Below are 26,414 nucleotides of genomic sequence, written 5' to 3' on the forward strand. Positions count from 1 at the left end.
TGTCTGCTGCGTCTGGAGGTTTTCCTTCCTGGCCTTTTAAGGCCAGAGCTAATTAATTTTTTTTGTGTATGTTTGTGTCACACCTTATAAGGCGGACAAAATTTCCCGTTGTTCCTGGGAAGGTGTGCCCCCCATGTTCTTATTTTCAGGCTTTCTTACCAAGTCTCTCGTCAGAGCAGTCTGGAAGTCTCGGTCACTGTCCAGCAGATCACGAGAGGTGGTCCCAGGGCGCCTTCTGGTTCCAGTCCGGGCTGTTCTGCTACGAATTGTCTTCGTCAGAAACTGAGAGGTGGAATTCTCAGTGACTGCTGTTTTTTGCAGACTCTGTTGGCTTTTTTTTTCTCTTCTTCTCTCTTTTTTTTTCTTCTTTTCAGGCTTCTTTCCTCAGGAGTTATCAGTGCTCTCCTGGGACCTCGTCTAAGATCGGAGCTGTTCCCTTCGGTCTTCTGGTCTTCAGGGCTTTGAGGTTGCCCCCCCCCGAAAGGTTTTGTGGTGGTTCGAGCTCACCCAGTGGAAGCCAAAGAGTTGGCGTTGTGTGCTCTCTCAGCTGGGCGTCCTCAGGGCTGGTCCCGGGATCTGCCGGCAGGTAACCTTTCAAACTCCTCAAAGAGATCCTCGCGCTAGAAAAATCCTGAGTCCTGCCATGACAGACAAACTTCAGACTTCATCTGCCACATCTTCACGGCAGTCGTCAAGTGCAAAAGATGTTTTATTTGCACCCTCTGATAATGAGGAAATTGTTGAGCAGAGTGTGGCCAAAGATGTACCGAAAGTTCAAGAAGAGAAGCTGGGAGGTGAAGCGGAAACTCAACTTCCAGGGAAAAGAAAAAGAGAAGAGGAGAAGCAAATGAAACCATCTAAAAGATCTCCAGCTAAGGTTGCTTCGTCTCAAGATAATTTGGTCTCCACTGTCAGCGGAAAAAAGTCAACGGCTGCAGAAGAAATTAAACCTAGTTGCCCTGGAATTGAAGGCACAGCAGATGAGACAGCTGGTGCTCAACTGGAAGAGCTCTTCAGACCATCACCAGAAGAGTTTGGAATGGACATAGACTATCTGGAACAGTTTGGGTCTTCATCATTCAAAGAATCAGCCTGGAGGAGACAGTCGCTGTATTTGAAGTTTGACCCTCTGTTGATAGACAGTCCAAGTAAACCATGGTACTCTGATGGTACTATTGAATTAAGTAAGGGAATCATCACAGCTCCATCTCATCCTGGGCCTGTTGCTGATTTAAGTACAGTGCCTGAGGAAGCCGGAAAGCCTGTAGTGAGTCTTAAGAGTGACGAAAAAGCAAAAGGACTACATCTTCTGGGGACATTTACAACTTCTACTGATCCCCTAATTCCGGACTCCCTGAGTAGTGATGTTCCTCTAGTCCCTTTTGCTACTTCCACAAACACTGCTGTGGATGCTGTTATAGATGTGCCTAAATATACCCAAAAAGACAGGGATGCAGCTGTTGAACTGCTGAAGAGAGAGGTATGGTGTTGTAATCTTCGCTGCAGTGTTTATACAATTACAATATGCATACAGTCCCAGCTCTCTGGCTGCCACAGCTCTCGGCTGTCTTTAGATGTTCCAAGGCTCTTTTCTTTAAAGGCCATATTCTTACAGCTTTCTGCTGCTACAGCTCCTTAATTCAAAGGCCATATTATATTCCAAAGTCCCAGCTCTCAGGCTGCCACAGCTCTCGGCTGTCCAGGGGATTCCATACCTTCTCTCAATGTTTGGTTGTGTGTTCTTCCTCACACGGGGCACCAGTTGTTGTAATCTTCGCTGCAGCTCGTTTGGAGCAACTCAGACCCACACAGGTCTTACAATACAACATATATTCAGGCCCCCACATTGACACACACAGGTCTTACAATACAACATATATTCAGGCCCCCACATTTCCCCCCTTTTCTTTTAACAATTATACAATTACAATACGCATACAGTCCCAGCTCTCTGGCTGCCACAGCTCTCGGCTGTCTTAGATACAACCATAGAATATATACATATCCCTATACAGTCCCAGCTCTCTGGCTGCCACAGCTCTCGGCTCTTCTCGTCCTTCGATACGCGGGCTGCCCCAAGGCCACCCCGGGCCTTTTCAGGCCCCTCAAACAGCCGAGATAAACCGGACACTCCATCCCTTGTCCCCAGTCCCTCTCCAGCTCTCCTGGAGCTCCTTTAGGTCCTGGAAGGGGCTCTGAGGCCTCCACAGAGCTTCCTCTTGTTCAGGCTGAGCAGTCCCAATTCTTTCAGCCTCAGAACCCTGTAGCACTTGTGCTCACCATGCACACATCTGCAGCTGTGACTGGGGACCTCAGGGGAGCAGAGAATCTCTCTGCTTCATTAAACAACTCATATAAAACCTCTGCCATGTTTCATTGACCCTGATGCAGAAAGCCTGGAAGAAGCTCTGGGTTCCAAAGGCCTCAGACCTGGGAGTGGTAGAGCCAGAGTGATTCATGGTGGTGGGACTGGTGACATTGGTCCAGCATGCTGATGGATTCCAGCACTCATGTCCAGCACCTGGGAGCAGCCTCAGTTCATGTCTGTAGGCCTCTTGTTGGACCTTATTCCAGCCAAACTCTCAGGAACCAAATCAACCCCATCCCTGGAAGTGTCCAAGACCAGCTGGATGGGATTTGGAGGGACCTGATGTAGTGGAAGGTGTCCATCCCCATGGGGTGGAATGAGATGAGCTTTAAGTTTCCTCCTAACCAAACCATTCTCCATGAATCCCGGACACTTTGGCATCAGGCTGGACCAGGACTCTTGCCAGGGAGCTGCTGGGCAGTGCTGGGGGCTGTGGGAGCTTGACCTCTGATATTCTGGGCCTCATGCAGCATTTGTACCACAGGGTGCTCCTGCTGAGCTGGGAACCTGGGCCTGTGCTGGACCATTGCACAGGCCTGGGAAATCCTGTCCCCCAGCAGACTCACTCTGCTCTCAAAGATAAAGAGATAAACGTGGTGGAAGAAGCAAGGACTGTAAAACAGGTTGTTGTTTGACCTCAGAGGTCAAAGCAGCCCCCTCCTGCACTGACAGAGGATAAATATATCCAGGCCAGCCCTCATTGCTGCTCACCCAACCCCTGCCCCAGCCCCGTGGTTAATGGGCTCCAGAAGGCTGGAATGTGAAATGTTTGGAGCCTGCAGCTCTGCCCAGGGGCTGTGAGCTGGCTGCTGTGGGCAGAGGCCAGGCTGCTCCAGGCACATTCCTCTGCAGTCCCTGCAATTCAGGAGTCAGCAGAGAGCTGGTGCTGGCAGGTGGAGGCAGTTTGCTCTTGTGTATGGGATCACTGAATTTCAGGGCTATATAAACAGGACTTGCAGTCAGGATAAGACAAAAGCCTGGTGGATCACCCACCTGGATGGAGTCAGGTGTGATCCCATAGCGGAGGTGGAGAGAAGATTCAATTCCTGCTTATCTTCCAAACGGCTCTTTCTGCACATCCTGGGCTAGCTTGAGCATCTCTGTGATTTTAAGGAGGCCTGTGGCAGTTGCTGAGCAAGAAATCCTGCAGCAGCAACACCTGAACCCTCTGGAAAAGATGCCTGCACCAAGCCCTGCAGCCCCTCACCCTGTCAGAGTCCTTCCCACTCTCCCCTGCTTCTGGGATCCCCCTCACACCATCCCACTGCAGCCTGGGCTTTATTGTGTTTGCATCCTCCTCTTTGCATTATAGATTTGGCCTTTGTCTTTGTTATTTGTGTCTCCAATTCTTCCCCTACCAAGTACATCAGTCGCTATGGAAACGATTATTTCCTCGGGATGAGTAATCTTCGTGACAGCCCCGAAAACAGCAAAAAGTCAGAGCATACACTGCACTTTCTACTTAATTCAGCGAGTTGTTAATTAGCTCTTCCCTTCAAAGGGATCAAAATCTCTGCCACCAATGATCTGCAGGGAAAAAGGAGTTTTGACTGGCTGCTTTGATCATTTTGTGCTAACTTGGCATGAATTGGAGGAAGCCAACAGGCAGCTGCTGGAGCAGTAACCACCAGCCTGTCCCTGCGTGTGGGAGGACCAGAGGATGTCAGCTGCATGTGGGAAGCTCCCAGTAACTCACAGTGTGAACCACTGAGCAAAGCAGAAATCACAGTGGAGTCCCAGCACTCTGGAGCCAACAAAGTCACTGCACCAAAGCTGGGGGGTGCAGGATCCCCCCAGTGTCCCCAGGTGGGCAAGAGGCCAGTGGCACCTGGCTCCTGCCAGCCATGGTTTGGCCAGCAGGACCAGGGCAGTGCCTGCCCCGTGCTGCACTGCTGAGGTCACAGCTCAAATCCTGTGTCTGGCTCTGGGACCTTCACAAAAAGAGAGACCTTGAGGGGCTGAAGTGTGTCCAGAGGAGGGAATGGGGCTGGAGAAGGTCCTGGAGCACCACGAGCAGCTGAGGGAGCTGGGAAGGGGCTCAACCTGGAAAAAAGGAGGCTCGGGGGGGCCCTTCTGGCTCTGCACAGCTCCTGACAGGAGGGGACAGCCAGGGGGGTTTGGGCTGTGCTCCCAGGGAACAGGAACAGGATGAGAGCAAATGGCCTTAACTTGTGCCAGAGGAGGTCTAGATTGGATATTTCAGAAAATTTCCTCACAGAAAGGGTGCTCAGGCACTGGCACAGCTGCCCAGGGCAGTGGTGGAGTCACCATCCCTGGTGGCATCAGAAGCTGTGGATGTGGCACTTGGGGACATGGGCTAGTGGTGGCCTTGGCTGTGCTGGGGGAGGGGCTGCACTCCACCATCTGAGAGGGCTTTTCAGACCTTCACAATGAAAAGGAAACTCTGCAGCAGGGCCCATGAGCCTCTCCATGCGGCACCACAGGCAGCAGTGCCCACCCAGCAGGGACAGCGCTGGCTCTGCCAGCTCCATGTGCAATATCCCAAAGCTTCTCCAAGGCCTGACATTAATGATTATTAAACAGCTCAGCTCTCACAGGGTGTCTGATGGCACAGCCAAGGCCAGGATGGAGCCCAGACCCCCCAGGCACCCGAGTGGTGCTGCTGCTCCTCACACAGGCTGAGGGCTGGGGTGGAGACCTGGCCCTGGCTACTGCAGGCTCAGTGAGAATTCTGAGAAGCACAGTGAGCTGTGCTTCAGCTGAGTCCTAGAAGGATCCAGCGATGAGAGGCACAGAGGAGCCTGAGCAGGGATCTCCTCCTGCCTTCTGAGGAGGAGGCTCAGGTTAGGATGTCCTAGAGAGAGCCTGGCTGGTGAGCACTGCTCTTTGGTAAGAGCTGATGGCACAGGGCTCACATCAGCAACCACAAGAGCTCTGTTGTGTGGAAATGAACAGGCAAAAAGGTGACTGGGAAAACAACCTCAGTCCCAAACCCCTCCAAAAGAAGTTGGTGTCTCCAGTGATCCATGCACAGGAATAAACCCAGGAAAATGCCCTGACTGTGATCAGCCTGCACCACTGAGGATGGAGTGTGTGAATGGGGTGGGACACACTGAGCTGCTGTTTTATTTCCCTTTGTCCCTACCCAAGGAAAACGTGCTGCAGCTCAATAATGCCCAGCAATGAATAGCTCCTGCTCTCTGCTCCGGCCTCATCCCAGCAGTGACAGGCACTGACATTTCTGAGGGCTGGGGGCAGCACTCCCTGCCCCTTCCCTGCCAGCACCCCACACTCCTGCTCCATCCACTGGGCTGCAAGGCAGGCACAGCTCCCAGAGCCTGCAGGACCCCGGGCTGCCCCTCTGGGATCTTCATTCCCACCTGTGGAGAGCCAGTGGGACGGTGGGGAGTGCCTGCAGCCCAGCACTGAGCCCTGGCACTGCCAGGTGCCAGGGGGGCAGCTTGGCAGGTGTCAGGTGTGTGCCCATCCCCGAGCAAAGAGCTTCCCTGAGTCCCTGCACTCAGACAGGGGCAGGCCACACCATCTGTTTTCCATCCCCCCAGCACTGCAGCATTATTGGAAGGTGCTGATGTCTCCAGATCGATCACCAGGAGCAGGGAAGGTCACGTGCAGACAGGCTGATTGCTTCTCCACGTTGCTGAGCCAGGCGTTTTGCATCTCAAGTGTCACCTCTGGGCTGAACTTCACCCCTGTGCTCACCTCAGGGCTCTCCTACCCTGGAGAGGACACATGGCCCAGGCACAGGCCAGGCCAGGCTCTGACAGCTTCCCAGAGCTGCAGGGAGGAGATGCAGAGACCCTGCTCCAGGATTGCCCAAACGAACCCAGCTCTTCTCCCCCACAAGCAGCTTGGTGTGGTTTCATATTTAGCACCACCACTTCTCACCCTGCACTCCCTGCTTTTCTCCCTCCACCCCTGTGCCCCCTGGCTGCACCCACCTGTGCTGTGGGTTTCCTGCAGGGACTGTAAGCCAGGTCTGCACTAATTCCTGGTTGGATTTCAGTAAGGATTTGAAGGATGGCTCTCAGCTGGCTGAGTTCCTCCTAAATCTCAAGGCTTCATTCCCAGGGTGGAAAACAGGGTACTGGGGCAGCTTTTGGAAGTGGCCAGGGGGCAGTTGCCTGATTCCAGCTCCTTTCCCAGCCCTGCCCTGGCAGCCAGGCCTCCTCTGGGGCTCTCATGGTCACAGCCTGGCCCTGCCCCTGCAGACAGGGCTGGGGGATGCCCTGCTCCAGGCTCAGCTCCCTGGGGAGGCAGAGGGAGATCCCTGCCATCACCCTCAGCACCACACTGTGACACATGCTGAGGCCACCACAGTGACTGCAGCACTTTCAAAATGCTCTGTGCCATCTCATGGAAAATCTGAGATCCACAGCCCATCCCAGGGCAAACCCACTGATCTGCTGTCCCTGGGCATCCCTCTGCACTGCTGTGCCCTCACCCAGGTGACAGGAATGCAGCCAGATCTGCATCTGCACACCATGTGGCAATGCTACAGCCATGGGATTTATTTTTCTATGGATGCATTTCAGGTTTTACTATAAAAAAAAAAATTAGCTAATTAAATGACATCCAGACAATCTTTTTAATAAGACACCCAAATATTCTTCCATCTGTGTTTGTGCTATGTGAAAATGAAACCATTTTTATCAATAGACTTGTCAGCAAGTCTTGGGAAAAGGGTAAAATTAAGCCATGAGTGCAAACCTCTTGTTAATATGAGCATCTGTAATGCCCTCAAAATAGAAGGAAAATAAACATCAACTCAGTAAAATCAGGGAAGAAGCAAATTAACAAACTGTTCTTACAGTACAGTGGTTTTTCTTTCTTGAAAAAATCCACAAACTGGTTGATCTGCTCTGTGTCAGGTTGATCTTCAAACTGGTTGATCTTCTCCTTTCAGCACCTTCCACCCCAGCTCCTGTAAGCTCAGCCCAAAAGACAGCCTAGGTGTACCAGCAGTTACCTGCACTGGGGTCTTTCTTCCTGTCACTTATGTGTGCTATTAAATCTCTGTTTCTTACTCATGGCACAGCCCAGAGATGTTCTGCTGGATTTACCAGGTCAATTTTGAAGTCTGGTCACATAAAGCTGTGGCAGGGAGACATAAACTCAGCACATCTTAATTCAAAGCCTGAAGACACAACCTTCATGGAAAGCAGTTTGCACTGCTGAGAATAAATCTCTATCTCTGCTCATGTACAAAGATCTAAGAATAAATTATTTGATAATGTTTATCCTTGTGTAGAAGTCTTGTATCATTCATTACATGCTCAGGATAAGCAGCTGAGCTCTGAGCTGCTCTCCTGACTGGACAGGAATGCTCTGAGGTCCTGCCAGGGTGAATTAATGACTCTTCCCCTCCCTGGGCAGTGTAGGGTCATTTTTGACAATCCATTGCCCAGCCCAGCCCCACTCCTGTGTGCCAGATCCCTCCAAGTGTCCCCAGCACTGTCCCAGGGGGACATCCCCTCACAGCTCCTCCCCACACCTCTGCTCTGCCCAGCACATCTCCCAGAGCTGGGGCTGCTCCAGAGCCTGGGCCAGCAGGTTCCATCCTCCTGCTTGGCTTCCTCGCGCTGCTCCAGCTGAGATCCTTGCCGGCATTGCAAGGAGAGCCCCCCACCCACCAGGGGGGCACAGCCTCCCCATCCCAGCAGTGCTGGGTTAATGGGTGGGCACCAGCAGCTCAGGAGTTCTGCTGCCCAGCCTGAACCCTCCACTTCATCCCTGAAAGATTGTTACTCCAGCTCCCACTACTGCAAACTGTGCCCCTTCCCCATGGCTGGGAAGGAAGGCTGACAGGCTGCTTCAGAGAGGAGATCAGCTCTTTGATCTCCTCCCAGAGAGGAGATCAGCTCTCTGGATTTCCACCCATAAGGGTTTAGGTGTTATTAATACTGTTGGGAATGGCATTTTTAATGCTAAATCAGTTTCAGCTTGAGCCAAGGAGGCCAAGTATCGTAGGCAGCACAGAGAAGGACTCAGAGGAAGGATTCACACAAGTTAAGGAGGGTTTTTGGAAAAAATAAAGAAATCTGTGATTAATCTCCTTAATGCAAAGAGCATTTTCTGGGACGTCAGTTTAATGACTCAACACTTCTGCCGCAATGTCACAAAGTCCCTCCACTCATCCAGCTCCTGGAGTCCAGGGAATTTCTGGCTTTATTCAGAGTCAAAAGTGCTGAGCCCCAGTGGAAGGCAAATAGCTGGAGAAGGGAATAGAAGTCCATCAGGAAGGCAGGCAAAGGCACTCAGCAAATCCCCATCCTCAGGGCAAACTGAGGTTTTGGAGTCCCATCCCCTCCCTCCTGTGCCTGCACCAGGCTCTCCCCATCCTGAGGTGGCCCCACACTGGCACAGGAGGGCTGGGAGAGCTGAGCACCAGGGACAGGGACAGAGACAGGGACAGGGACAGAGACAGGGACAGAGACAAGGACAGGGACAGAGACAAGGACAGGAACAGGGACAGGGGCAGGGCTGGGTGAGGGCAGAGCAGGGGCTGGGCTCTGCTGCTCATCCTGGCCACGGGTCTGGCAGCCATGGAGGATGGGCAGTGAGCTCTGCCCGGGCTGTCCCAGGGCGGCTGCACCGCCCAAAGCCACCCCACGGTGACAAATGTCAGCCAGGCCTGGCAGAGCAGATGGACAGAGGCTGGGAAGCAGATGGAGAGAAGGGAATTTGGAGCTGATCTGAAAGGCCCTGAAGTGCCTCGTTAGGAAAACACATCCAGGCATGGACAGAGCAGCCTGCAAAGGTGGGGAGGACAGGATGTGAGAGGAGCTGCCATGCATGGCCTGCTGCTGTCACCCATGGGGTGAAAGGACAGCCAGAGCTCCCAGGGGACACCACACACCTTCATTCCCACGGGATGCAGACCCAGCTGGCAGCTTCCTCAACCAGCCACGCACTCCAAGCAAATCAATCCAGGAGAGGCTGGGAGCCCCATGGGGTTTCCTCACCCCAGGATTGCAGGTATCACCCCTGGTGTCTGTGCCCTGCCCGTGCCCGGAGTGGTGCCCAAGGCACAGCCCTGCCTGTGCCCAGGGCCAGGCACCAGCACTCCTGGGGGGCTTGGCCGGCTCCTCCTCACCCCCTCCATCACCTCCCTGCCTCCTCCAGAGAGAGGGACGGGATCTGGGGGCAGCAGGGAACAGGAGCTGGGAGCAGTGGGAGCGGGTTTGGTGCCTGTGCTGGTTTCTACACCCCTCTGCTGGGCAGCCAGCACAATCGCTAAGGAATGTGGCAGGAACAGCAGGGAGAAGCCCAGCAGGAAAAGGAATAAAACCAACATGTTTTTAAAATGAAAATGCTAGAGGAAAAACCACAACTTCTTTAATTCCCAGTGTGGAAGATCACCACCAGCACTGTGGCCAGACAAACTGAAGTCCGTGTGAACATCCCTTGGCCCAGCTCTGCCTGACGGGACAGAATTGATCTGAGATTTTCACCTGAGGAATATCTGAAGGAAAAATAAGCTGGGAATCCTTGCCTTGCTGCTCCAGATATTGGATATCTAGAAGACCTTCATAGGATCCATATAAAAAAAAATATCGCTCATCTTTTATATTCTTGTAAGGCAGCAGAGGCTGGGGATTTGGGCTTGGATACATCAGTTTTTAGTCTAAGCTCAGGCAGAGGTTTCCCACATGTTCTGTGACTTTTCTGTCATGGTTTAGTCCCAGCTGGAAGCTCAGCCCTGCACAGCCACTCCCTCACCCCAGTGGGACAGGGGAGAGAATCAAAATCAAGGAAAAAACTCTAGGTTGAGATAAAGAGAGTTTAATAGGGAAGTAAAATCCACACACACAAGTAAAACAAACCAAGGAATTCATTCCCCCCTTCCCCAGGGCAGGCTCAGCCATCCCCAGGACAGCCAGACTCCATCATGGTAACATCACTGCTGGGGAGAGGAGCAGAACAGCCCCTGGCTGTGCCAGCCCTGCTCAACAGGAACTAAAACATGCCTGTCTTATTAGGATTTTTGTTTTCAGCACAAATCCAAAACACAGCCTGGTGCTATCTACCGGGAAGAAAATTCACTCCATCCCAGTCAAAAGAAGCACACTCCACCCTTTATTCCATACCAATCACGTCCTGCTCAGGTCCCACAGTATCCACAGAAGCTCATTAACCACCAGCCCACTTCCCATCTTTTGCTATAATACACAGATATCATTTCCCTAGTCTTTGGACCACAGTGTAAAATGTCCACAAAGTGAGCATTGAGCTTATTTACTCCATGCCTTTGGGCTCCATGGCATGGTGGTCACTCAGAGCTGCTGTTTGTGGGCAGTTACCCAAGGCAGCCCAGGCCAGGTCACTGCTGCCCTGCAACTGTTCCTTGTGTAGCTCCTCCACTGATCCAGGTGGTTCCTGCTGTAGTAATTCCATAGCCGGCAACTCAAATCCTGGGTTACAACAATTTAAAGATATTTCCATGGCAATCTCCACCTCTTTGGACCTGATTATCGGGTTTAACACTGCAGTGAACACTTCCCTCCTTCCCTGCCCCTGCTCCAGCTTGGATTTAATCACAGACTGGAGTCCTTTAGGGGTGTCCCTGCTCCAAGTGGAGCTTTATCCATGAGCCACAGTCTCCACAGGGATATACCTGCTGTGGCACAGATTTATCCAGAGCCACAGAGCTCTGAGTTGCACCTCATCCAGGGGTTGCAACACCTCCAGAGACACACCAGCTCCAGCATGGCATTATCCACAGCCACATTCCCTTTGGGAGTGCCTTGCTCCAACAGGGCCCTAGCCCTGCCTCCATCCCTCTGGGTGTGCTAATCCATGGGCACACAGTTCCAGGTGCTCCAGCATGGCCTCATGCCCAGCCAAGGGTGTTCAAAGTGTACCTGCTGCAGCATGGCCTTATCCCACAGCACCAGATGCCCTGAGATGTCCCTTCTCCAGTGTGGATTTATCCTTTTCTCTAAAGGGACACAGCTTTTGCAGGATGGACATCCCCACAGCCACACACTTCCAGAAGTACCTGTCCTGGTGTGGAGCTATCACAGACACTTTGGGGTGTCCTGATCGTGTGTGGACTCATCCCCAGGTCCCAGCCCCTTTAGGAGAGAACCAGCTCCTGAACAGGCTCATCCCAGCTCCAGCCCCTTTAATACAGAACCTGCTCCTGCTCAGGCTCATCCCAATCCCTTTAATACAGAACCTGCTCCTGCACAGGCTCATCCCAGCTCCAGTCCCTTTAATACAGAACCTGCTCCTGCACAGGCTCATCCCAGTCCCTTTAATACAGAACCTGCTCCTGCACAGGCTCATCCCAGCTCCAGTCCCTTTAACACAGAACCTGCTCCTGCACAGGCTCATCGCAGTCCCTCTGCCTGGAGCTCTCCTGGGCTCCCAGCCTGCCCAGCCTGCCCAGCACAGACACAGCAGTGGTGCCACATCTCCCTGGCTGTTATCCAGGTATTCCCAGGCACAGCACAGTGAGATGATCGGCACCACAGCCAGCAGGGAACGCCAAAAGCTGCCACTAATGAGCACAAGATTGCCATCTGAGCGTGAGCCGAGCCCCCGGCAAGCACAGGAGCTGCCAATTAACAGCTCAACAGCACTCACACCTATAGATTCCACCCAGCACATTCCAATCGAACCTGTCACTCTCCGGAACGCTTGCAGCCCCACAGCAGGCACCCACTCCTGTGGGCTGCTGCACACACAGGCAAAGCAAAGCAAGGGATTAATTCCCCACTTCCCGTGGGCAGGGAGGTGCTCAGCCATGCCCAGAACAGCCAGGCTCCATCATGGTAACAGGGATTTGGGCAGACAATCATCATCACTGAATATCCCCCACCTCCTCCTTCTTCCCTGGCTTTACATTATGGTCTGGGATGTCCCTGGGGTACTCCTCTTGCTGCAGGAGTGAGGAGCAGAACAGCTCTGGCTCAGTAACTAATCCACCCCTGAGTTATCAGCAGTTCCAGCACAGCTCCCAAGCACAGCCTACACCAGGCACTGTGAGGAGAATTAACCCCAGCCCAGCCCAAAGCAGCACAATGTTATTAACCCAGCAGTGTGCCAGCTGGGTCCAGACACTCCACGTGGAGACACCAATTGATTTTCTGTGTGTACCCATAGCAGAAGCTGACAGCCCTTTCATACAGCCCCCAAAGTGAATAAAATGAGAAATTTGGGTTCAGAGTGCAATCAGTGCTTTTTGTGAGCACAGAATTGATGGCATTCCTCCTGTAGCATTTTCAGGGGTAGGCAGAACCTCCTGCCTCCTCAACCTGGAGTACAGAGACAACTTTGGCTGGAGTCTGTGACCATGCTGGAGGCGCAATAAGTCCACAAAACATCAAATGGTGCCACTGGGCAAAGGAACAAACACTTTCAGAGCCCAAGGATCCCCATTTCCCTCAGCATGTGTGAGCTCTAGCTGTACCAACACCCACTCTGAGCCATGCTGGGAGCCCCTGCTGACATGGAGGGACCATGGGGGACTGAATCCATTGGCAGAAGAGAGAGAGGAGTCTGAGCCAGCACAGCCCACGTGCATCCCTGCTTGGCTGCTCTCCTGCACTGGCCACTTCAAACACCAAGCCCAGAGGGGACCCACAAGGCGTATGAGGACATTCCCTCACATTTTGCAAAGGAAACAGTGGGGGAAAGTCCCATTCCAGCAGTGCTGCACAGAAACAGTCACAGTCAGTTCAGCAGCTCTCTACATACGTGTCAGGGGGTCTCATTTTGATCCAAACCCAGGAGTCAGTGGCTGGGATGGCTCTCAAAGAAGTCCTAAGGCACAGCAGATGGATGAGCTGCTTGGTCAGCTCCTGGAGCTGGTAACATCACCTGACTGAGAGGCAGTTGTAGCTTGTGCCATGACTGGATGCCAATAGCTTTTGGAGCTCTCATGTTTTAACAGGGCAGAGGACTTAAAATCCTTAGGAATTGCAGCTGGAGAACTAAAACTCCATAGAAAAATCATTCAATTGAAGCTCACTGATTTGCTGTGGCCTGTCTCTGAGACATTGCTTCTTTACCCCTTTGCTTTCTTCCCCCACCCTATGGAAGAAAACATTATCCCCCTGCAATGCTCCCTGATCCTGAATTTTGGAGAGAAAAAGCCACATGCAAGAAGAAGGGACCCTTGTAGGCAGGGCCACACTTTCAGGTGCTATGGGGACACCTCTGCCCTCTGCTCTCCCTCCATTCCCCACAAACACAGGGAAGATGAAGGTGAGACCCTCAGGGAGGCTGGGAATGACCCCAACAGTGCAGCACCCCAGGAACACCTGAGCTGAATTGGGGTGTTTTATATGTGAATCTTTCTGGTGTCACTGTCTATGGGCTCCCCAGGAGGAGCTATGGGAAGATGGGAGAAAATCTGCTCATTGTGCCTCTGGAGCAGGCCCCACGTTCAGAACTGGGCTCCCAGTCAGAGAAGTGCGACAAGAGCAGGGTGATGGGGGAAGGAAATGCAACAGAAACAGTCAGGCATTTGACAGCAGCATCCTGGCACACCAGTCTTGCAACATACAGCTGGTGGATAATAAATTCATAATTATGCACACTTTAGACTGTTTTCATGAGCCATTCCTATATGGCCATACCTGCTGCTGGAACAGCTGGAGAAAGAACATGAATTCAACGCTGAGGGCTCCTCTGACAACAGATTATAAGAAATAATGACAAGCCAAATATTAGGCCCCAATAAGACAGAAAAATTACATTGATATTTATATTGGACTAACAATAAAAGGCCTGTAGAAGGTTACCAGAGCTCTGCTTCATATGTCCCAGATTATGATTAATTACAGATTTGAACCTTTGTAGCAAGAGATCAGAGTCTTTCACCCTTAGGAGGGAAAAAGATGAATGTAATTTCTTCTTCTGACACTCCTCCCTCCTTCCACTGTGGCACAGAAACACCATGATACTCATCTGTCTTCATTTCTCTTAAATGCCCAGGGAAAAGGAATAAAGGCTTGAACTACAGAGTTGCAGCTTCCAGTTGTGCAGCTCCAGCTGATTTGGTGGATCAAACCATAAAACTCCCAGGTTTGGGCTTTATGCTGAGTCCCAGGAGCACACATCCCTCTGGGTGTGAGGAAAGCTGTGGGTTCAGGGCTGAGCCTGTGCTCGTGGGTGCCAGGAACAGGACTGCCAGTCAGGGCTGTAAAAATGGCAGGGCACACAGAGAGAGGTCAGGCACTGATCCAGAAGGATGAAGATAATTGGATCTTATCTGCATCTGCTCTGAGCAACCTCTGCCAGCCTGCCTGCACTGTGGGAGAGATGAGGTTCACCTCTGGTCACTGTGTCACTGTTTCACAGACAGTTCTGTTCCAGGATCTCCAAGAGAGCAAAAGAGAAGGAATAAGACAGCACAAGGGTGAGGCCATCCTAACTACAGCCAAGGCTGGTCAGAGAGGTCCCTAAATGGCCTTGGAATAGGGGGAGCTTTTGCCATTCACCTTCTGGGCCCCAGGCTGGTCCTAATCCAGGACCAAGGTGGGACAAAGCTAGAGGAAGAACAAACAATGTGAAAAACACATCACTGATTGTGGGAGACTAACACTGAAAAAAGGGCAGAGGATGTGAGAAGGAAACATTTGCAAATGTCTTGAGAGGGCACTGGAGGGAGATGTGGTACCAAGTGAGGAGGCACCTTGAAGACTCTGGATTCCTTCTGAAGGATAGAAATGGAAAAACAAAACAAAAGGATGAGATCCCAAAATGAATCCTCCCTCCCTTTTCTTGTGGCCTCAGCAAATCTCACTCTGCTGCCACCTGCCAGGGGCCTTGAGATGTTCCACCAGAGACAGCCACCACGTTGTCAGGGCCCCTGAAGCCTGAAAGACACAACAGCCAGTGCTGGTGTATCAGCATTCCGTGGGACACGGGACTCCTCATGCTCTGTATGTTCCAAAGAGCACTCAGAGCCCAGGCACTGATGCTTTGGAGAAAGGGGCTCTGCCTGTGGAGCTGCTCTGGGGCCGTGCTGGCCCAGCCCCAGGGAGGTGCCTGTGCTGAGATCCTGCTGGATCTGCTCACACACGAGCAGGAAGCAGGGAACTGTGTCTCCTGTTCCCATCTAGACATTCCCTGACCCAGCAAATGCACTCCTAGTGCTGTTTGTCCTTTCCTGATCTGTCTCACTCTGGTCTTGTTTTGTTGCCAATTGTTTTGGGGATTTTTCTAACCTGACTTTGATTTTGGGAGTGGGTTTGTCAGGTTGTCTTATTACAAGAGAACCAATTCCCTCCTGTACTTCTGTTTGCCACCACCTGTGGTCCCAGGGTGGGCAGGGCCAAATCCCAGCTCTCTGTGTGCACAGACCCAGCCTGGAAGCACAGGGCTGTGATCATTCCCACTCTGTGCAGCGCTGAGCTGAACAGGCAGCACTTCATCCACCTCCAGGGCACAGCACTGGGATGTTCTCCCCAGAAAAGGTGCTGATGTGAACACCAGCTGAGGGCTCAGAGCTCAGAGGTTGCATGGATAGCACTTTTGCCATCAAGAATTTATTTTTCCCTGTTGGAACAAGGAAAGAAATTCCTTACACTGAGAGGCAGAGATGTTGAAATGAGCATCATCATCTATGAGAGAGCAGCTTTTATGGGCTGTGAAAACACCACTGAAGGGCAGATATTTGGAGAAAGGCAGTTCCCCAGGGCTCTGGTCCAGAAGAGCATCCATCTGCAGGGAAGCCCTTAAAACCAGGCTGGGTTTTCCTCTTTATCCTTGGACCTTAGTCCAGGCTTTCACACTTTCACTGGGCATGGGATGGTTCAGCTGCTCCTGTCTGATGGGGTTGTTCCCAGTGGGTCTCACAGGCAGCTCCATAGGTGCCAGCACAGACAATTCCAGGTGAATGCCCCTGTCAAGGGTTTTTAAATTTGTGCCAGGGAGATTTTATGGGGAGAACAGGAGTGGAAAACAACAGAACCCAGCTATGGTGGGGAGAGGAGCTGTGGGACTAGGCACTGTAACCTGTAGTTATCCCAGAGGAGATAAAAATTACTTAAATAATGGGGTTTTTTTACACTTTAAGTCTTTGGTAGAATTCTTCCTTAGTTCTGTGTATGCCTCACTCAGTGCAACGGTGTTGCTGCCCAGAGGAGAGGCTCAGAGACACTGTGACACTTTTGTAACAAAGGGTTTTCCCACTTAGCAGCTTCTGAGAAAGCTCTGGTGCTTCAGAGCTTGTTCTCCTACAGAACAGCTAAAACTGGAAAATCCTGACTATGAGCTACATCCCAACACTTCCAAGAGAGCTTTTACTTCAGTAGGCTCAGGGACAAGATACAACATCCCACGTACTGTTCCTCTCTGTGTTGGGCTATTAAGGAATTCAAAAAGGCTTTTTGAATTTTCTACACAGAGATGTGTAATGGCTAAATTTAAGTCAAAATATCTGTATATTGTAGGAAAAAAAAATAATACAGCAACTTGTAAATTACTTGCTGCCACTGCACACAGAAAACACTCCATGAATTTGTGAAATCATCCAAGCCCTTTCCACTGTAACACTGCCTGTTGCACTCATGAATTAAGCTTTTATTAAATTAAAAAAAAATTAAGAGATTCTCACAGTTCTTTAACTCCAACTCAGGAGTTGCTTTGTTACAGATTCACTCAGAGCAACACCCTGGAAAGGGAAGGCAGGGGTGGCACCCTGGGCCTGTCACAGACAGGGATTTTCCAGCATGGAAGCATGAGCTGAACACAAGCTGCTTTTAAAGCAGCTGGGAAAAATCCTGGAGTAGAACTAAATGCGGCCTTTTTACTATTTTGATTATGTAGTATACAATATAAAAATGTTAGCTGCATTAGAATAGAAATGCTTATATAAAATCTAAATATTTAATGTAATACAATATAATAATTAGATATATAGAAGTTTGTCTCAAATATACAAATCATAGTGTACACTACAAATACTTTGAATATAAAGCCCAGCAGACTGTAACAGTGCATTTATCTAGACATTGAGAGGTTTTTTTATCAACAGATTGGGAGAATTTTCCTAATTCAGACCAGTAAAGGGAAGTCAGGACACACTCTTGGTGACTCCAGGCAGATGTTTGGGATTCTCCTGTGCAGCCATGTCTGGCAGGGACTCCACAGACAGAGCCCTGGGAGCAGCCTGGGCTCTCAGGAGGCTGTGACAGAGTTCTGTGGGACTGACCCTGGGGTTTTCCCAGACTGTCCTTCTAGGCTGATCCTGTCTCTGGAGGAGAAGAACCAGTGCCTCAGAAGGCTGGAAGAACAGAACCTGACACTGAAAAATCGTGTGTCTGGCTTATTTTCTGCTCTTAAGCAGGCAGAGCTGCTCCGTTCTCAGCAGAGAAGAGAAATGCAACAGGTCAAAAGCCAGGTAAGCTGTGCAGTGGCATCCTCTTCTCCAGGGACACACAACAGCACCTTTGCCTTGGAGGCCCCAACCTCTTTCCCCTCCCAGCAGCATCCACAGCTGCCGTGTTCTGCCCGGGGCTGCTGCTGCACCCTGAGCCTGAGGCTGGATCTGGTGTCTGCTGCAGAAGTTTTCCCCCATCCTCTCCCGGGTCCCAGCAGGAAATGTGGGAGGAGAAGCAGCAGCAGACTCCTCTGGAGCTTCTCTGTCCCTCTGTTAGCAGTGTTGTCCCAGCCAGAGTTGGTGCCTGTGCCAGGCTCTGAGCAATGTGGGGACACAGAGGTGGCTGTGGCAGCCTGGGCAGGGCACTTCCAGCACAGCCAGTTCAGCCGCTGTTCAGAGCTGCAGCCCAAGGATGCCCATTGCCTCCCTTTCCCTGTTTTCCTCTCCATTTGTCTCCATTGCAATCCTTGCTTCTGTGCCTTCTGGGTTTGGCATGATTTTGCCTGAAATGATTTCTCCTTTGTTGCTCTCCCTGCGGCCCACCCTGCTGCCTCAGGAGCAGCCCTGTCCCTGAGGCTCTGTGCATCCATCTTCCAGGTGCAGGCCACGCTGCTGGCAGAGCTAGAGAAGAGAGAGCACCAGGCAAGTCAAGAGAAGCAGCTGCTGGAAACTGAGGTGTCTGAGCTGCGTGTGAGGCTCCAGAGGTCTGAGGAAAGAGCAGAGGCCATGGCCACACAGTGTAAGGCCGTGGTGCTGGAGCTGAGGAAGACACAGGCTCAGAGGGACAATCTCAGAGCCCACAATCAGGAGCTGCAGAAACAGATGGAGGATTATGAGCAAGGTACAGCTTCTCCTCTCCCAGCCGCTGCCCCATCTTGTCTCACCAGCAGGGATGTCTGATGCCATGCAGAGGAAAAGGGCACTGGCCTGAAATGGCAGAGAGGGAAAAACAGACAGCAGGAGATTTCTCCATCCGAGTGGCAGTGAAAGCTTTCTCTTGAGAAAGATGCTGTGGCTGGCAGTGCCATCTGGCTGTGCTAGGGCTGATCCCGTGCACAGCTGGTGCCTCTCAGGTGCTGTGTCTGTGCTAAGGAGCTGTAGCTGGATGCCTCAGCTCCATTCCCCCAAACTCCAGGCCCTGCCAGAGCCTCCAGGCTATTGGCCTCTCTGGAGCAGGCCTGCACAGGCATCCCTCTCCTTTGTCTCTCTTGGCTTGCTCACTCCGCACAAGGCCAAGAGCAAACACACTTTCCTATCCCTCTGAACCTTGTCCCTTTCATTCCTGCCTTTTTCTCTGCCTGGAATTTTCCTTCATTTCTGTCAGCTTTGGAGCCATTGTGGGCTTAGGGCCTGGCAAACACAGTCAGGTAGAGAAGACAGTGCTGTTGTCTCTGCAGGATGCACATCAGTTTGCCTTTGCTTTGCTTTTCCCTTTCCCATTTCCTCTTTTCTTTCCCCTTTCCTTCTGCAGAGTGGTTGCAGGCAGAAGCCAAGCACATCTCTCACCAAATTGCCCTGGAGAAAGAGGCCACTGAAAGGCAGGAAGAGGCTGTAGCTCTCCGTCAGGAGGTGGCATCTCTGCAGAGGAAATTGGAAAAGCTGGAGAAGGAAAGGAAAGATGTGCTGGTGAGATTGGCAGATGCCACAAAGTGCCATTTCCTAGCTATGGTTGGACCTTGTGTTCATAGTTCTAAAGAGCACCTTTTCTCAGTTTAACTTTTGTAATTGCATTCTTCTGAATGAGGAGGAGAAGATGTTGTAGTCATGGCAAAGTCAGTTAATGCTGAGGCTGCTGCTGATTTTCCTCCATGCTGGGATTCTGTGCCCTAGGACCTTTAGTTCTCAATGTCCTCAGTGCCCCATTGACATAGCATGGTTTGGGGAATTCCTAGTGTCCAAAGCCATGTTCAGATTTCTAAATATGTGGATCTGGAATGAAGGGGAGAGTCCCAAGTTTGCTGTTAATAGAAAGGTGTTTGGCCTTGGCCATGGGAGAGCAGCCAGTGGGGAGAGAGGAGAGGAAAGGCAAGTGCTGATCCCCAGCAGGACGTGTGCCTGCAAGGGGAGAACTCGTCCTGAGTGGCAGCAGAGAATGACAGACTGATGTGGCCATTGCTGCTGCCAGAGAGGGCAGTGGGGCTCTGGGGGATGGAGCCATGGAAACTCTACACAGGAGAGGTGGGAAACCACTGCTGTCAGCCCAAGGGCAGGGAATGAAAGGCTGGGGCTGTTTGCTCTTCCCTTCCTCCATGATGGAGAGCACATCCTCGTGGCACTGCCTGACTCCTGCTTAGTGTGCATTTGCAATCCTGGCTGCAGTTCTGGCAGCTCCTGCCCAAAGGAGCACTGGAGTGGAGCTGCAGGAGGCCAGGGAAGGGCAGAAGGGAAGCTGGGACGGGCTGAGTGAGCTGGGAAAGATGCAGCATCAAGGGGGGCCCAGCAAAGCTCTGCAGCATCCCGAGGGGCAGAGAGAGAGGGGCAGCCTGTGCCTGCCCCTGCAGCAGGAATCTGACCCCGGGACTCTCGGATTGATCCCGTGCCGCTGTGGGACTTATCCCGGTGCTCTGTGGGACTGATCCCGGTGTTCTGTGGGGCCGACCCCAGTTCTCTGTGGGACTGACCCCGAGGTTCTCTCGGGCTGATCCCGGGGCTCTGCCGGGCTCGCCCCTGGAGCTCTGCGGGACCGAGCGCGTGAGACGCCGAACACCGGCGGCGCATGCGCAGAGCCGCGCGCAGCTCCCGCGCGCCCGCTGGACCCCGCCCGCGCCCTCGCGCGCGCGCAACCCTCAACCACCGCCTCCCGAGCACGCGCGGCGGCGCGTTGACGTCAGCGCGCCCCGCCTCCCACTATAAAAGCGGCGGCTGGTGGCGGGCGCCATTGTGGTGCGCCAGGCCCGGCCGTGCGGAGCGGGCCCCGCAGCGCCTCCGCCTCTTACGCCGCCAGCGCTCTCGCTCCTTTTCTCTCTCTGTTTCTGTCTCTTTTCCTTCCCCTTCCTCTTCTTCCTCCTCTCCTTTCCTCTCCCTCCCCTCCTCCCCCCCCCGCCGCGGACATGCCGCGCGTCTACATCGGCCGCCTGAGCTACCACGTCCGGGAGAAGGACATCCAGCGTTTCTTCAGCGGCTACGGCCGCCTGCTCGAGGTCGATCTCAAAAACGGGTGAGCGCCTTCGTCCGTGCGCCCCTCCCGAGGGCCCCGGGCCGGCCGGGCCCGTCCATGTCGCGGCCGCTGCCGCGTGGCGCCGGCGCAAGATGGCGGCCGGGGGGGAGCGGAGCGGGGGGGCCGCGGCATCGTCCCGGGGCCTCGGCGCTCTCCGGGGGCCGGGGAATGGACCGGGGGCCACCGAATGGAGCGGGGAATGGACTGGGGGCGGCGGCGTGCACCGGAGATGGCGGAATGGGCCGTGGAGTGGACCGGGCGCCGCGGCGTGGACCAGGGACCGTGAAATCGATCGGGGAATAGGCCGAGGGTCGTGGCGTGCACCGGGGACCGTGGAATGGACTGGGGAGTGTGGAACAGACCGGGGAATGGACCGTGGCCCGCGGCGTGCACTGGGGCCCGTGATATTGTGCTGCCCCCGCCGCCGCCTGACCGGGCCTTTCTCCTGTGCCCAGCTACGGCTTCGTGGAGTTCGAGGACTCCCGCGACGCCGACGATGCCGTGTACGAGCTGAACGGCAAGGACCTGTGCGGGGAGCGGGTTATCGTGGAGCACGCCCGCGGCCCCCGCCGCGACAGGGACGGCTACAGCTACAGCAGCCGCAGTGAGTCCGGGCCCGTCCCTCCCCGCGGGGCTCGGGGCGGCGGCGGGCAGGGCCGGGGGCGGGCAGGGCTCGGCTGGCACCGAGCCCCGGGCTGGGTGGGCAGGGTCGTTAGCGGGGGGTACCCGGTGCACCGCTGGGGCTGCAGCGCTTTCCTCGGCACCAGCGGCGCACTCGGATATCCCGGAGCAGTTGTGGCTCCCAAATCGGGGCCTTGTGGAAAGGGTTTGCTGTGCTAATTAACGGCTCCAGTATTCCTGGGAGCATTTAAGATGTGACAGCGATGTTGCATCAGTAATGTTAGTGTATAAATATCGTTGTGTAACTGGGGGAGAATCGCTCAGCTGTGAACTTTGATGTGATTGATTCAGTTGGATATATGGGAGGGGCGGGGGGAGGTTTTGGAGCAGGAATCTGTTGTGCTGAAGGGGGGGTATTGTAAATATTTCTGTGCTCAGCTCGCTCGTGTAGCTTCTTGAGCTGAGCTGTGTAGAGCTTGAACGGCCTAGTACTGTAACTAAAAGTACTACGGTTGATTTTTCGGTGGTGTTTGGAATCATGGTGTTGGGGGGGGTGGGTTTCTGTCTTTTTAAAAAAATCAAATGTATTATGTTGTTTTAAAATTGTTGCATGTTCAATTCAAACTTTTTAACAAGTCCTTGATGTTTCAATTTAAAAGTGACCAGTGGGGCTGAGGCTGTGTCCACTGAGGCTAAGATGACTGCCTTTCCTGGCCATGGCTTTTCCATACATTGTGTGACCCTTGCCCTATGACCCTTTGGCTGACCTTACCGGAAGCCATGACGACAGCAGCCTTTTGCCATTAGACGCAGGGTGATGGTGAGGATTCCAAGGGTTAGACAAAACTGGTTAAACTGAACTAGGTGACTGTTACCTTGCGTGTTTTGTGGCCAAACCACCACCAAAAACCTCATACTGTGATGTAAGTACTTAGTGTAACTAGTAAACGTTTTTGTAAAATGTAGAAATGCATGTAATCAGTTAAGTTTTATATTTTACAATGTTCTGTAAAATAAAACTTAGCAAGGTGAATCTAATAAGGAGCAGTCACTCTCTAACAGATCATAGGAGCACAGACTTGTAGGATGTTAGTCTGTTTGATTTGCCATTAATATAGATCATGGCAAAATTGCAAAGTTTATTGGAGGCTTAGCGAAATAAAGTCCTACTCCAGTAAATATGACTGTTAAACTAACTTTTTCAGAACATTGATCCTCCTTCGTGCTAGGAGCCAACCTAACTTTGTTTCTTTGTACATCAAGGTGGGGGTGGTGGCGGATATAGCAGTCGGAGACAATCGGGACGAGATAAATACGGACCGCCCGTTCGTACAGAGTTCAGGCTGATTGTTGAGAACCTTTCCAGTCGCTGTAGTTGGCAGGATTTAAAAGTAGGTATTGATGTTCTGTGTTTGGAGTCTGTTGTGAATATCAGGAAGCAATAGCTTCCTTTAATAGCAATGTTGGTTTTGTTGCAGTAGAATAATTTAAAAGTGTTTGTGCACATTGAGTGCTGTTTGCAGAACCCCCTCATTCTGTAGCTGCCCTGTGCTCCCTGCAGGATTTCATGAGGCAGGCTGGGGAGGTGACCTATGCAGATGCCCACAAAGAACGTACAAATGAAGGAGTGATCGAGTTCCGCTCGTACTCGGACATGAAGCGCGCCCTGGACAAGCTGGATGGCACAGAGATAAACGGCAGGAAGATCAGGCTGGTGGAGGACAAGCCACGCTCCAGCCACAGGCGATCCTACTCCGGCAGCAGGTCCAGGTAACTCGGGGGACACACTGCAGCAAAAATGGTGACAATCAGCATGGGGATGGGTGCCCTACCTGCAGCAGTCACCTTCAGCTGATGGTTTAGAAATAGGAGGAGGCCTCAGTGTAGAAGGAAACATTTTACAGCAAACAGCAAAGCCAGGTTTGAGCACTTTTTCACGTGTGAAAACTCAGATGTGATTCACTTGACAGTATGTTAAACCCACCATGGTGGGACCACCCTTGCTCCTGAGAAGTTCTGTAGCAGCTTTTCTCTGTTAGATTATGCTACTGGATAGCACAGTGTATTAGATGCAGTCAGGAAGGTTCTTCCTGTGAGCATGGACTTCCCAGAGCAGCTGTGGCTGCCCCTGGATCCCTGGAAGTATCCAAGGCCAGGCTGGGCAGGGCTTGGAGCAACCTGGAATAGTGGAAAGTGTTCCTGCCCATGGCAGGGACAGTGATCTTTAAGATCCCTTCCATCCTGTACTTGATAATGGAGGGCACAACCAGGCAAAGAGAAAGGGAATGACATTTTAAATGTCTGCAGGTCACGATCCAGGAGACGATCTAGAAGCAGAAGTCGGAGGAGTCGGAGCAGCCGCAGCAGATCCCGTAGTGTCTCCAAAAGCCGTTCCCGGTAAGTGCCCCAGAGTTAACACTGCCAGTGCAGGAACTGCCTCGCTGACAGATGTTTACAGCTGCTGGAAGTGCACTGCAGGCCCTGCAGAATAAACTCTCTCCCTGTCTCTCTCTTCGAAAGATCTAAATCCAGGTCACGAAGCAAAGACCGCTCCCGTTCCCGATCCAAAAGCAGGAAGTCCAGATCAAAGAGCAAATCCAAACCCAAGTCTGACAGGGGGTCACGCTCACACAGCAGATCCAAGGAGAAGTCAGAGAAGTCCCGGTCCAGATCCAGGTCCAGGTCTCGATCTCCCAAAGAAAATGGTAAAGGGGATGCTAAGTCTAAGTCCAGGTCCAGGAGCAGGTCTCGCTCCAACTCTCCGCAGCAGCAGCCGTCGGCCAAGGCTCGCTCCGAGTCACCGCCCAAGAGAGCCGCCTCCAGGTCCCGCTCCAGGTCCCGCTCAAAGTCCCGCTCACGATCAAGATCCAGTTCAAGAGATTAGGACTACAAGTCTCCTCTCACCTTGCACACTATTATGGAACATTTTCCTACCTGTCAGGCCATTAGTGTTATGTTAGTACTTCAGAAGTTGGTTTTTTTCTCTTGCAGGAGTGAATGGCCTAAGAACTAAGGCATAAAGGTTTAATTTCTATCCTAAATTTGACAATACCAGGTGGAATGGTCGTACAAAGCAGGAAGAGTCCCCATTTTGTAGAAATTGAGCTGAAAGTTTGATTTTATAGCATTTCTGCAGGAGTAACTTAACTACTCTTAAATGCAAAGTGGTTTTTATATTAAAAATAAACTGAATATAAACAGGCTTAAATATGGGCTTTTTAAAAATATCCTTTTTTTCGTATTTTTTTTTCATGGCATTAGAACCATGGGTGTCATTAGCTTCATAGGTTTCAGCTTGCTGCCAAAGGCAGGATTGCCTTGCTGGGCAGGTCACACAGTTTATCTTAATTTTGGAAGGAGTCAGCAAACTGTATAAACCAGTAACAGTACTAGGAAGATTTTAGACCAGCAATAAACTCAAGTTGGAGGACTTATGTTGTACCTTGACTTGCCAAAAGAACATTCCCCCCATACTGAGACTGTATTAAAGGTGACAAAGGTACTCTGGAACCTGTATCCTACAGTATTGCTAAAAACCCCTTTGTTCCAGACTTGAAAGAATAAAAGCTCTCTGACGTTTCTTGCTTGAATCTCAAGTGTCACTGTTGTCAGACACGAAGGTGTCCCTTGGCTGTGGTCCAAGTCCTTAGTATGCTGTATGGTTTGTCAGCCTCTGAATCCCCATTGGACATGAAACCCAGGTAAAGAAATCTGTCTTCCCTCCCCTTTGACTCACTTATGTTAACGTTTTGCTTCAGACTAGGAGAATATAATCCTCTTGTGTGTAGGTCCGAACTTTATTGGAAATGTAATCTCTTGGAGCTAGAGTTCTAGTTTTAACAAAGGCTTTGCTAAACCACAGTTGCCAGTTCACTTAAATTGTGGAATAGGACTCGTCCCAAAAAATCCCCTTTATAGTTAAATTGATTTTTGTAACATGCAGTAGCAAACATTAGAACTGCCTTGTACTCTTTATACAATGTGTAGTTTGACTTGTATAAAATTAAATTGGTGACTCAAACTCTTGTGTTCATTGCAGTGAAATGGGATTCTTGCTCTGCCTTGTGCTGGGGAAATCACAAGGCTTTTATGGAGAAAACTTCTTTGGTTTAGTGAGAGACTTGGTAGCTCTTGACAGGCTCTTGGTGGTGTGCTTGAAACCAGCACAAGCTCTTTGTGTCCCAGTGTGTCACCTTGTCCTTTCTGCAGGCGTGGCTGGGTGTGACAGCTGCACCTCTGGTCCCAGCTTCCACACCTGCCCAGAGGAATTGGGTCAGCACAGTGCACATGGCAAATGTGACTTGATGCCAACTTGTCTTTCCTGGAATTCATTTATGCTGTAAACAATTCTCCTGAAATTTCAGTTTCTCACCATTTCCTGATGGTCTCTGAAAAGCTCCATTTTCCTGTTGCAGGTGAGTATCCGTGCTGGGGTCCTAGGGAGAGGGGTCAGGTCTGAGCTCATGTTCCTGGAACCTGAAGTGGTTCTGTGCCTGGTGTTGCCACAAGACCAGGTTATCAGCTTGGCTGCTGCAGTGCTATCTGCACCTGACCCTGGTGGCAATTTGTGATAAGGAGTTCTTGGGTTGGAGCTGTTTGCTGAGGGTGGTGTATGTTAGCATGAGTACAAAAATGGTGTTGCGGTGTTGATTGCTGCAGGATCTCGGGGGTGGGGGAGTACAGGGGGTTTCTTTCAGAATTAACACTGGGCAAGAACAGTTAAGTTCAGGTTTACAGCCTAAGATACACTTGAGGACATACTTATTTGAGTTAAGCTGCTTTGGTTATGCTTCTGATCATGGAGTAGGTCAGACTTGAGAGAGAACTGCTCCTCTTTGGAAAGCAACTTCACGGAGAACTCTGGTAAAATACACATCACAGTCCTCAAAAGAAGGACTGACCTTGGAGCTCACCAGGTTGAATGTACATATTCCCAGTATGTGTGATAACAA

At 51.7% G+C, this 26,414-nt stretch overlaps 2 protein-coding genes across 2 annotated transcripts; both read left to right on the forward strand.

Moving 5' to 3' along the window:
* Nucleotides 1-529: 529 nt before the first annotated feature.
* On the forward strand, nucleotides 530-1,940 carry LOC135456269 (transforming acidic coiled-coil-containing protein 3-like). The gene has a single exon (XM_064730031.1). It carries the CDS (start codon nucleotides 644-646, stop codon nucleotides 1,637-1,639), a length of 996 nt encoding a protein of 331 aa, XP_064586101.1. The 5' UTR covers nucleotides 530-643; the 3' UTR covers nucleotides 1,640-1,940.
* Nucleotides 1,941-20,539: 18,599 nt separating this feature from the next.
* SRSF6 (serine and arginine rich splicing factor 6) lies at nucleotides 20,540-25,483 on the forward strand. Its single transcript, XM_064730250.1, has 6 exons — nucleotides 20,540-20,841; nucleotides 21,297-21,445; nucleotides 22,726-22,853; nucleotides 23,024-23,232; nucleotides 23,770-23,859; nucleotides 23,983-25,483. The coding sequence occupies exons 1-6, from the start codon at nucleotides 20,735-20,737 to the stop codon at nucleotides 24,344-24,346; spliced, it is 1,047 nt and encodes a 348-aa protein (XP_064586320.1). The 5' UTR covers nucleotides 20,540-20,734; the 3' UTR covers nucleotides 24,347-25,483.
* Nucleotides 25,484-26,414: the final 931 nt, after the last annotated feature.

This window comes from Zonotrichia leucophrys, chromosome 20, assembly GCF_028769735.1.
Source record: "Zonotrichia leucophrys gambelii isolate GWCS_2022_RI chromosome 20, RI_Zleu_2.0, whole genome shotgun sequence".
Taxonomy (NCBI): domain Eukaryota; kingdom Metazoa; phylum Chordata; class Aves; order Passeriformes; family Passerellidae; genus Zonotrichia; species Zonotrichia leucophrys.

Coding starts and splice junctions, on each gene's coding strand:
- SRSF6 (XM_064730250.1), top strand. CDS start 20,735: ATGCCGCGCGTCTACATCGGCCGCCTGAGCTACCACGTCCGGGAGAAG. Junction 21,446..22,725: donor CTACAGCTACAGCAGCCGCA/GTGAGTCCGGGC, acceptor TTGTACATCAAG/GTGGGGGTGGTGGCGGATAT. Junction 23,233..23,769: donor TACTCCGGCAGCAGGTCCAG/GTAACTCGGGGG, acceptor AAATGTCTGCAG/GTCACGATCCAGGAGACGAT.
- LOC135456269 (XM_064730031.1), top strand. CDS start 644: ATGACAGACAAACTTCAGACTTCATCTGCCACATCTTCACGGCAGTCG.